Below are 12,385 nucleotides of genomic sequence, written 5' to 3'. Positions count from 1 at the left end.
ATATGTGTATTATAACAGCTATTTTTCCCTGAGTGAATGAAAAGCGTTTTCTTCTGTCGAGATCCTTCGAATGTCGTCTTCCTGCAGAACGCTGCGCCTGCTACAGTCATACTTCGCTCAGTGCAACTCAACAGTTGTGGTTGTCATTCGTACTGGAGCCAAAGCAGTGGGCTTGATAGATGGTGTTATCACCACACTCTGACCAAGCCATCCATTTCCTTTAGCTTGGCACGGCAACACTAAAAAGATGAGTCACAGCGGACGATCACATTAAAAGCACGACTGGGACGGAAGACTCGTCTCTTCCGGTGTCACCAGCAGCACACAAATTAATTTCAGCTCGCCTTTGAAGCATCAAATCCTAAAGGGATATTTTTATAGATATATATACACACACTTCTCAGGCTGGCATCAAGAGTGTGCAATATTTCAGGTTGTTCTAATCATTGAGTGGACAGAGAGAATAATGGCATTCATGACACAAATGTAGAGTCTGAATCATGATGGTGACAACTGTGGTGGAAAACAGATACTCAGTCCCTTTGATTAACCCACAGCTGGAATATAAAATTGTAATTCTCAAAAAGACTGTAATCCTTAATTTTATCTTTTTCACAAAAAGTGCCTTAAGTTTCAGACAAGTTGTACACTGGAAAAAATCTAAATCTTACCAAGTGTATTTTTCTCATTTCTAGTCAAAATATCTCATCACATTTAAAATAAGACAGAATCACTAAAAAAGTAACTTAATTCAAGCAAAAGAAATCTGCCAATGGAGCAAGTGGAAATTATCTTGGTTAGATTTCTTGAAATAAGATTTTCAAGATCTATTGTCCAAAAATAAGTTCTTACATCTCATTGAAAAGTTACTCCTTAGGTGATTATGTCTTATTTTAAGTGTGATGTGATATTTTGACTAGAAATGAGAAAAATACACTTAGTGAGATTTAGACTTTTTCCAGTGTATGTTTTCTTTTACAGTTCAGTTTATATCACTCTGCATCAATACAATTTCATTTGCCATCAGATGCTACTGAAGGACGAGTTTCTGCACTAACCCACGCGCTGTAAAAGGGAGGTGCCCATCACATCATCTTATCAGTTTCAGAACTAACTAGTGGGAAAGTTTCTTATTATGCAGCCTTAGCCTCATTAACGGTGCAGGCATCAGGCGTCTGTCGCTATTTGGTCGACTTTACCTCCTATAGCGGCGATGCAGTCTCTGTTATTACATTGCACATCACTTACACTCAAAATATGTTTGACAAGAAAAATTGTACAAATTTCACATCGTCTGTCATGTAGCAGAGTCTTGAAAGCAGTGACTTCGGCAGTGGGTGTGAAGTTTTCTAACCAGCAGATAAATAATGAATGTGACAAATCCCACTGTCAAATCATCCCACCCACACACACACAGAAAACGACCATTAATTAAGGAAATCTCTGCTCTTCCACTGTTTGTTCTGAACACAGTCTTTGCTTTCAAAGTCAGCATGCCTGATATTTATTCAGTGGACACCGAGCAGGAGTCTGAGTTATGGTTTGATCTGAGAGGAGCGAGAGCAGCATCCACAACGCTTTGATTCTCCTCGTGGTCCTTTTAAAATAGGTTCCTGTTACTGAACTCATTTGTCTGGGTTCATCGCTTATAAAGGCAGGTCGCTGCTGCACCCGGGGGGGGGGGGTCTCTCTGGTTTAAGTATGCACCTCACAGTCGTCACACGTTGGTCTCCAACCCCTGCAAACGGTCCATCCTCTGCATGTTACGCTCGATGGTGGCTTGGCAGGTGATTGGTTCGCTGCACTCTGCGAGGAACCAGCCCCTTTCTCCGTCTCGCAGGCGCTCACCTTCATACCAACCTACGATGAGAAACAGCAACGGTATGAAAACGAGCTTTACTTGTGCTTTTAAAGGAGTGATATTTTGCTTTTTTAAAAAATGGAATTATGCATTTTAAAACATTTCCATGTGGTCTATATAAACTGTAAATGCTATGCTTGGGTCTGAATTCTTCATTAATTCAACTCCACAGGTCCATCTTCAACCCTATTTCTGAGTAATGACACTAGAAAGGTCGTTTTGAGTGCTGGCTTTTGTATAGGAGCGCAAAATTAAATCAAATCTTCAAACAGTATCTGGAAAGAGAAGGAACTGAAATGCACGATGGCACAAGTACTTAACAAAATGAGGAACTTTACATAAAGAGCCAAAAAAACCCAAACAAACTGAGAATTAATGGCTAACTTACCGTCCACGGTCTGTGAAACCAGCACCACATCAGCCACCTGCAGGGATAACTCATCTGGCTGTTTGGCAGTGTAAGTTCGGATCACCTCCACTTGCATAGCATCTGGAAAAAAAACACCCAAATTCATCAGTCATCTTAGGTAGATTACAGACCTTATAGGGAGTCAAAGTCCTACCCCTTCCCCAGTGGCCTAACATCAGAAAAATTATAAATGAATGACTTATTTTGGACCACCAACAATGCAAATGCCCAATTATCAACAAAAAACAAAAAAGAAAAAGTATCCTACGATGTCCTCCTGAGACCTACGAAGCTTAAAATTTAGGCTTTTTTACATTAAATAATTGTCCTGATTGGAAACTGCATAATGCAACTTTTTTTTTTTCAAATCCATATTTTCTAATTTTTTTTAATGGAACGTGAAACTCTTGTTCCCCTACTGAGGACAAAAGTTCATTGCTGGGTCTCAAGAGGGTTCTAAAGAAATATTTAATACAATTTTAGCGTTATTTACACATCGAAAAAGGAGTGGGGAGAGCGGAACACTTATTTTTAATCCCAGCCCCTTTTCTTTAGGTCATGTATTATAATAATTCAACCTGCTGACATTACTCTAAGTTACAAGTCCATAATTAGTCACAGCCTCAGCAAAACAATGATCATCCCACCAGAGAAAGAGAAGAAAAATAACACAATAATAATAATAATAATAATAATAATAATAATAATCTCACACCCAAGAAATAAACAATAGAAACCAACTGATAACATTTTGCTCCCCATATATTGACAAAATCATATCTTTGTACCACTGTTTAAACTGAAATATATTTGGACATTGTTTCACTTCACTACACAAACAGAAACACACAAGCTCTTCCTTGTTGTACGCACCTTCACACTTAAAAAATTATGAAACCCCCTTAAATTGTGATTTCCTTCCATATTAATAAATGTTTTCTAAATCCAAAGTGAGAGACAACTAATTTTTTATTCTCTTTGTATTGTGCAATCATACACACACAAGGTTTAACAAGTTAAAAGGTCATTTTATGCACTAGGAAGGTCATGGTTTGTGGTAAAGAAGCATCTAGTTTAAAGTTCAACAGCTGAATGGACTGCATCGCCTGTGAAAAAACATCCACCGCCTTGGTCCATTTTACGTCAGTCATTGAGTGTGAGATGAAAAAGTATCTAAAAAGGTGAATATAGCATCTGTTTCGCTTGGCGATTTGATGTTTTTCCTAAAATTAGAAAAAAATAAGTATTTTACCAGAGGATCAATTGAAAAGTTCCATAAGTTATGGGACCCCTTCATTTTGTATTTTTTTTAGGCTCAACACCCTCCCGTAGCATCATATACCCTGTAAGCTAGAAATAATGCAGAAAAATATCCCTTATTTAATTTACCCATATCATGATTTATATTATTGTGTGCCCAACCCCATTTATTTATTTATTGTTCCATGTTTAGTGGTAGTTTGTATGTATGTGGGAAGGGGGGGAGACAGTGGATTCAGTTGGTTAAACTAAGAAAAACAATTCAAGACACTGTGTCTAAAATGCATCATATATTGTTTTTCCTTTCTAGAATTAAAAAAAATGAATATAAATACATTCTGCTCATGTTGAAGCTTCAGAGACATCTCCAACAGCCAAGAGACATTTACAATAATGTCACCTCTGGCCTTTCTTTACATTTATATATTTTCAGCCTCATCAAAACAGTTTTACCACATATCATGACTTTTTTGACTTGTATATTGATCTTTTAAACTGACCAACATCATATGTGTAAATGATGCATACATCAAATCAGAAAAGTAGTTGTATCTCACATTTGATCTGACTAATGCAATTTTTTTCCTGACATTAAGGTTCATAGTAAAGGCACTTCTGCTTTCTATTTGCACAAACATATTGAACCAGTTCTTATAATGAACACTGAGGAAAAGAAAGAGTTTCACCTTTGACCACAAGGTGGAGCACCAAGCTCAAAGGAGAGTGTGTGTGTGTTCATGGGCAAACTCACTTGTTCTGTCCTGACTCTTCTTATTGTTGAGGTTCTGACCCAGGGCACTGATCCATCGCGCTCGCTCATTCCTAAACACACACATACGTCACATAAGGAATTTATTATAACACATAATACAAACTCAAATGACCAGAACTAAGGTGAGGATGTTGGCGCAGATGAACACTTCTACAGGTGTACTGCAGGTATGGAAAATGAAAGTAACGGGTGTTTTAACAAACATGGTCACAGAAAACACTGTGGAAATATAAGAGGCCTGTACGCACAAAACAGTTGAAAGGCTGCAGAAGAAAAAGGGGTAATTTAGTCTTCCCTCCCTCCTTTCTAACCCTGTCAGTGAGAGAACAGAGGTGTTTTCAGTCCAAGAGAACTGAGCAGAACAAGTACAAAGGCCGATTCTCAGGAGGGGACAGACCTGCTTTTTCTTTCCCTTTCTCATGTGTGTTTCATGAGAAAAAAAAAAACAGTGGGTGGAGTCACACAGGTCAGATTCCAAGAAATACTATCTCTGATTTCACCTGTTCTCAGCTCCAATCTAGAAAAAAGGCAAGAGAGCGGGCAGATGAAGGGGGATCATAAGGCGAACCAGAGGGGGTTTATTGAGGCCCCTCAGTGACTCAGCCCAAAGACGGGTAAATCAAAAACTATGAGCAGTTTGTTTGGACCCTGTTAATAATGGGTCAAATTTGCCTGAAACAGGAAAAGTCCCCTGAGTCAGACGGCATCATTGTGCTTTCATTGTACATCTGCTGTTCTGACCCTTTTCAGGATAAGTAGTCTGTAAAATACCAGGTCACGTCATCCTCAAATGACTAAATGAATATCATAAAGTCATAAAACCTGAAGGCCAGTGCTCTGAACCCGCAGTGTGCATGCAAAATGTCATATTATCACAGCTGAAGGATGATCTTTGGAGTCTGATAATACATTTTACAGTCTGACTGATCCACATAATCACCTTTTTTAAGAGCTTTCTGTTGATCTGTTTTTCTCCAATATCACCACTGTCATTTAAAACTGTCCAGATGACTTCATCCAAATGATCATAACCAAAAGTCAAACATTTAACAAATATTTGTATGCTTCCTGGTCAAATTGGCAGTTTGTGCTCGTAACTCATCTTTCCCAAATACGAGTGTGGGCTGAAAAGTTCATAGCCTGACTAAGATGGAGTTATTGCACAGCAATGAAACTTGGCATACATTAAATTCAACCTTTCCTGATACTAACTGCATGGTTTCCCTCCAGATAAACCCACATTAGATAAATAATTTAGGACTTTGAAAAGTAGTACAACAGACATTTCATGAAAATGCTTGCTTTTCACCCCTCCCCTCTTGAATTCAGCTTCCCAGTTTGCACAGTTGATAAAGCTGGAGCATCATCCCCTATAGCAACCATGTCAGCATGAATGTCCTTGGGGGGCTAACCCCTTTTTCTGCAGACATTTGATAAGACCACGGTGCCAAGAATGGTTCACCAAATGTCTCTGGTACTACTTTTCAAAGTCCTGAATTATTTATCCAGTGGGGGTTTATCTGGAAGGAAACCATGCAATTAGTATTAGGAGAGGTTGAATTTAATGTATGCCAAGTTTCATTGCTGTGGATAACTCCTTCTTAGTCAGGCTATGAACTTTTCAGCACCCCCTCGTATATCAGCTGGTTTAAAAATGTTCAATAATAAAGCACGTGAAACGGAGGAAAGGTGTCACCCATATAAGACGAGACGAGGAAAATAATGTAAAGGATTTTACGAAAGATGTAGAAGGTGCAACAAAATGACAAACAAAAATGATGGAAAAGACATAACAAGATGCAAGAAGACAAAAGGTTTAATAAAATAAATTATGAAAGAAACAAGAATAAAGTGACATAAAAAGATGAGCTGAAAGTGAAGATGCATGAAGATGAAAATGACAAAAGATGCAAGAATGTGAGAAATTACATGAATGTCTCAAAAAGATGAAAATTCTATTTAAAAAAAAAAAAAAAGCATGAGAAGATAAAGAACAACATGAAAGTCGAGACAAAAATGATGTAAAAGACCAAACAAGATGTAAGTGTGTGTGTGAGGGGGGGCACTTTCGAAGAGTATTTTGACAGTGGAAAAGTCAGTAAATGAGACGTAAACTTTAGAACTGAATATGTTTGAAAACCACTAAACCTTATGTCCACGAAGAGCAAAGCAAAACAGACAACATAATACTATTTACTTTTTTTTTCAGTACTTGAAATGCAAATTGGTAACCATTGTAATGTTGATTAAACATTGTTTAGCCATCTGTCCAAACATATACAGTAAATATCACAACATTTTCAGCATGCATCATGATACGTCTGAACTGGTCTCATTGTTTTTGACAGATTGTGATATTAACCCTTAGATGCATAAGTGGGTCAGCAAAGACCTGGTGAGGATGTTATCTTGCAATATCATTGTAATGTAATGAGAAGTTATTATTATTTCATATTCTAGGTATTCCTAAAAAAAAAAAAAACATGTTATTGAAATCATGCCATTTAAATTTTTAACTGACCTTTTAAAGATTGTATGACATGGTAGTTTTTGGATGACTACCCCAAGCTTCCATAGTCGGGTCAAAATGACTCACATTCATTTTCAATGGAATTCCATCTGAACCTTTGATTCATTCTACAGCAAAACCAAAGGACTCACTCACGCACACATTATCAACATTGTTCTATTGCTGTTATATTCTATATATAATTAGCTTTTCAGATTGTCAAAATATTAAAAATAAAATTAAATAAATAAATGGTTAAAAATGTATAAAAAAAGAAAAATAAAAAACATTTCAAATATGAAATCATTCTTTTGTAGACCAAAATATAATACAAATGATTATTTTTAGCATGACAAAATGACAAAAGTGGCATAAAAACACATGGATTTTAACTCAGGTCATTTTTGATTCCTTTAAGCTCCAGTCACTCATACATCTAAGGGTTAAACTATATCTGATGTTCTCTATCGTGAATGTATTGCTAACATGTGAGCTGCTCGGTGGGAAAGGCAGCTGTTAGTTGTTGCTCTTGACAGCTGGACACACATACCAACAGTCTGATATGTGAACATACGGAACACACCACTATGACGGTCTGCCCTTTGGCGCTAAAACAGCTGAAATAGTTTTAGAAAAAACTATGAATGTGAACTCATTCAGTTGATCAGACACATGCTCACAAACAGGCAACCACAAGTGTTTGAAAGGAACGCCACTAAATGGTTATCTATGGAATGTGAGGCACATACCAAGAAGGGTTCAGGTAAAAAAAAAACCTCACTTAAACAGCAGGAGTGTGTTTGTGAATACTAAATGGCAGGTGCTCGTCTCCTTGTCCCTCTCTAGATGATCTGGATCAGTCTGTTCATGGTATTAAAGCTCCTTCTGCATTCAGCCTAAAGAGCAGGGGAATGTCAAGCATCATAAATCCGTAGTCGGAGGGTCTTATTTCAGCGCTGAATAGTAGAGAGGCCTCGCTGTGCTGCAAAACCTCTTCCACACACACAGATAAAGAGTGATGACAGCCTCCTTCTAGCCTTCCTTCCTCTGCCAACTAAAAATCACCACCAGATCACTGTTTTGTTTTTCATTAATTTCACGCTCATCTCTACCTCCTCACCCTGTCTGTTCCTTCCTATCAGCGTGTTTACCTTTAACCCAACCCCTCCCCTTGTTTCCACTTAACCACAAATCACAAAGGTATTCGGGTACGATTTCTGCTCCTCAAAAACATTACGACTCTAGAACCGAGAACCGTCCAGGGAAACTCCCAGGCAGATGGAACAGTTCCCATCAGCCCACTTCTTCTTATCATCTATAAACGAAAGCAGACACAGAAGGGCAATCCAAAACAATCACTTAAGTAGAAGCAGACAGAGTAGAAATGTAAAAAAAAAAAAAAAAAAAAAAGTACAACAGAAGTACAGATTCGCTGTTATGTAACTGACTAGTGCTGCTTTGTGTTGTTGCTGCATATCTGACAGAAGTGTTTTGCTGCAGACCACTATAGCTGCTCTGTTCCACTAATAGAGACGCGCTATTCACAGACTTTGCTCGACAGGACAACATCATGGGGAAGGCTGGCTGTCATGCGCAACAGAAAACAAAAGGATACACAGGAAAGGAAGAGGACACAGAAGTGGGGAATCACAAACTATACCAGAGAGACTGTCTGAGCTCCACACACAGACATCCTTGTGCCATCTCCACTCCAGCTGCCCGTCTGAATTCCTTATGTATTATGTCACAACCACGGTCAAACATCTATTTAATTCAGCTAAATGTGTCTGAGACCTCACACAGCGATAGGAACTGTACACAGATACACCATCAGTGTAAAAGGGCTCAACAGGTGGAGAACAAATGCAACTGAATGCACAAACACCCACACTAACCAGCATGGAAAAAAAAACATTGATTTTTATAGTTTCATTTCCACAAGAAAACAAAAACCCGCCTTCGATCAGAATGTGTGGAATTTCACATCGGAGCCCCGCTTCCGCTGCTCTTAGATTCAACATAGTGTGTTATACATGCAGTGTAACTAACATCTTTCTGGGAAATTGAGGTTAGCTCTGTGAAAATCATTAAAAATGCCCACATCGCAAATGATTATTCCTCTGGAGACCATTCTTACTCAACAAAAATTGAAAATGTAACCGGTTTGTGAATGTGTTCAGATAATAGTACATCAAGTCGATATTTGAGTCCCGTTTCGTTTTCAGTTCATGTAATGTTGAAAAGAAATCATGTACTCATCACACATAAATGCAAATACACGGGAGAAATCTGATTTTTAATGCAACAGTCATTTTTGTTGTTGTTGTGAAATATTTGTGGTTAATGTTTGTATACTACAGGGTTCCCACTCTTTCCCTGAAATTATTTTCTAGGACTTATCCAGGACATTTTGCTGCTACAGAGACAAGTTATCATGTCATACACTAATACATTCCCCCTCATTCTTTGAAAGTGTTCTTTTGGACAGTTGTAACTTGCATTTACCCAGATTGTTTCTATGTTTATTACTGTGATGTGCAGTTTATGGCTATGATTTATTTATGAAAAATAAGTATGACAAATATATCATAGAATAATGCAAACACACCCACAGATTACAGCCTAGCACTTCATTAGCCTGACCAAATGGAGTTACAATATTCAACTGGGCAATTCCCAACTCAACTTTCTCTTCTCTCTTACACTTCCTCTAAACATATTTGTATATTTTCAATAAATCACTGAAAAACAATTTCCTTTGCATCATCTCAGTTAAGGTCATGAGGCAGGGGGAGGAGAAAAAATTTTCCAGGATAACTTAGCTGTTTCCAGGACATTTGGCCTTTTTTCTCATTTTCCATGTTTTCCATGACTGGAAAATTGGTCAATCATTTTCCAGGTTTTCCAGGACAAATGGGAACCCTGTATTGTCTTGTTATTGATCTCTGTCTCCTGATGGGGATACAGATGTAAATTAGCTTGTCGCTAACTCAACTACAGATAATAGCTGTGCTTTACACCTGTGAAATAAATTAAAAAAGGCAAATAAAATAAAGAAATTGAGATTTTATTTTTTGCCCACATCACCCAAGTCTTAGGAGCTTTATTTTAACATTAACACAGAAATAAAGCACAAACCAGTCTTGTATTTGTGAGGTCTTTTCTTCTTTAAAAAAAAAAAAAAAAAAAAAATTTGCTTGCAAATAAATAACTTTGTTCAATTTAAGAAGTGTGATTTAACAGATGTCACCAGTACAAGTGATCATTTTTGACACTTTTTACAGCGTAAATAAATAATCAAAAATAAGTCCTTCAGTAGATAATGAAAATAGTCAGTAGTTGTACCCTCCCCTTCCTCACAATGGTTTCTAAAAGCGTCTAAGGCTTTGATAAGAAGCCAAACCCGGCTGGCTAAAGCACCACTTCCATGTGTCATGTTGGGTTAAATCACTAAATCGGGATGAATGGACCGACGAGGAGGAAGTTATTCTCTGGTCATCAAAAACAAAACGCTGCCAGAGACAGTGGCCGCTGTCTAAAAGATGAGACACGGGACCATGAAGCAGGGTCACAAAGAGTGAAGCAACAGGCAGGGAGGAGGGAGAGTGTGGGAAACAGCCCACTTTTCAATGGGCTGCTGCTAGGCAACTGCTTTAACAATGCCTAGCAACCACTATAACAATGGACAGTTGCCAGGTTTTCTCCTCGGCTCATTCAGAGTTACAGTGCACACACACACACACACACACCTACACACACCTACACACACACACACACACACACACACACACATCATTACATGTCAGCCAAGGGCCCCAAATCCACGCTCTCAAAAGGTGGGAGTCTGGGGGCTTTCCACAACAAAACACACACTACAGTGAGTGGAGGCAGTTTGAAGACCCCCCCCTTTCATGTATACATGGGCCTGATCTAAGACTCGGTGGGCAGCACGCTTAAGTCATGTCACACACACCGACCCCCACACAGACTCAGAGCGGTCACGCTTAATATTATTATTTCAGCCATTTTATCAGGTGTGCAGCTTTATAACAATGCATTTTCTACAGTGATGTTTATAATACTACGGTTTAATTTCACACAAGATATACAAAGGTGCAAAAACACTTACAGACCTGCAGATTAAAGCTTCAGTGTGTGATATTTTTGGCCATCACCGGGCAGAAAATCCAATTGGTCTGAGACTATATGAGACTTTTGCACATGTTCTAGCTTTTGTTACAAGCTGTGGAAAAAATCACAGGGTAGATTTTTGTTGGGGATGTTTTTTTTGTTGTTGTAAATGTGTGATTGACAGCTTTAACTACCAATTGCCATTAAGATTCTGTCAAAACTGACTCTACCATGATACTTCTGATGGATTACTGCAGTTTCATCATAGTTTTATCATTTCATCTGTTATATTTATGACTCATTCACAATGATGCAGATATTTTGCAAAACATATTTGTCTCTACATTTGGGCCTCTCATCTACATGAAAACAGTGTTTTAGGTGGCAAAAACTGACAATTTTACAAATGCCTACCAGAGGGAAAATGTTTAAAACCTCCCGTTAATGTGTATCTGTGTGGAGAGGAAACAAGGTGATTGCAAAGCGATGGCATCAGACCCCATTTTGCACATATGTATTATTACTTTGTGTAATGAAGCTGCACCTGAAACATCAAATCCAGGTGTATAAACCAGTGTATGACCTGCAGTAGATCGAGGTCAACACAAATACCTCTAGGAAAACAGGCCAAATCCAGCATTATGGGGAAATCTTCACAAAAAATACATTTCAACAACCTTAACCCAACATTTGGTTCAGAAACCTAACTTGTTGCACATTTTCATGACAGATTAAAGCTTCTGAAACTGCTCTGTTCAATATTATCCATAGTGTCCACAGCGTAAGGCTGGCAGAAACAATGGTTTATCCAAGTATTTATAGCAGTTTGTGATCATTTTTTTTGTGGTTGACCTGATAGAAATATTTCAACAAAAAACCACTAAAAATAAAAAAAGAAGAGGAAGAAAATAACTGTTTAGAAAATTATCTGTGTTAATGTAGACTTGGCATTACAGAGCTGCAGAAGGTAGGTGTATAATTTCTAGTGCAATCAAACGATTAAAATTTTTTATTAGATTAATCACAGGGTTGCTGTGGATTAATTTTGATTAATCATGATTAAATATCATTCATTATTATTCTATATTAATCGCATTTCATTTTGCATGAGAAAATAGATTCAAGAAAGAAGGGAATATATATTTACTTAACATGTTTATTAAATGCCTTCAACAGTTTCAACAAAACAACTTGAGACAACTGTTCCGTCTTGGTTTTTTTGTCCTCATATTTCCATCCAGAGGGTCAACCTGCTGTTTAGTGTCATCCATCTTTATCGGTTAGTTCTGCTGCCTGTCACTACCGGATCAACTGCCCATTTGCTCGTGGGTGATGTTAACTCTACTTGGACAAACTGCCTCAAATGCGTTTCCAGAGATGTTCAGAGTCATTTTGCATTAATTAACTGTGTTAACATTTTCAATCAGATTAATCAAGACAATG

The 12,385-nt window shown here is 37.9% G+C and overlaps 1 protein-coding gene across 1 annotated transcript in view; it reads right to left on the bottom strand.

The window, feature by feature from the left end:
• Positions 1-958: 958 nt before the first annotated feature.
• LOC115431808 (rho guanine nucleotide exchange factor 26) overlaps positions 959-12,385 on the bottom strand; it is a 36,929-nt gene continuing 25,502 nt past the window's right edge. Inside the window, exons 13-15 of the mRNA XM_030152458.1 lie at positions 4,282-4,352; positions 2,250-2,351; positions 959-1,860 (exon numbers count right to left, since the gene is read on the bottom strand). Of these exons, the coding sequence (XP_030008318.1) occupies positions 1,718-1,860; positions 2,250-2,351; positions 4,282-4,352 (316 nt within the window). The 3' untranslated portion in view covers positions 959-1,717. The remainder of the gene's footprint in view (positions 1,861-2,249; positions 2,352-4,281; positions 4,353-12,385) is intronic.

Source organism: Sphaeramia orbicularis, chromosome 13, assembly GCF_902148855.1.
Source record: "Sphaeramia orbicularis chromosome 13, fSphaOr1.1, whole genome shotgun sequence".
NCBI classification, from domain to species: Eukaryota; Metazoa; Chordata; class Actinopteri; order Kurtiformes; family Apogonidae; genus Sphaeramia; species Sphaeramia orbicularis.
This window is presented reverse-complemented; position numbering and strand designations above follow the sequence as displayed.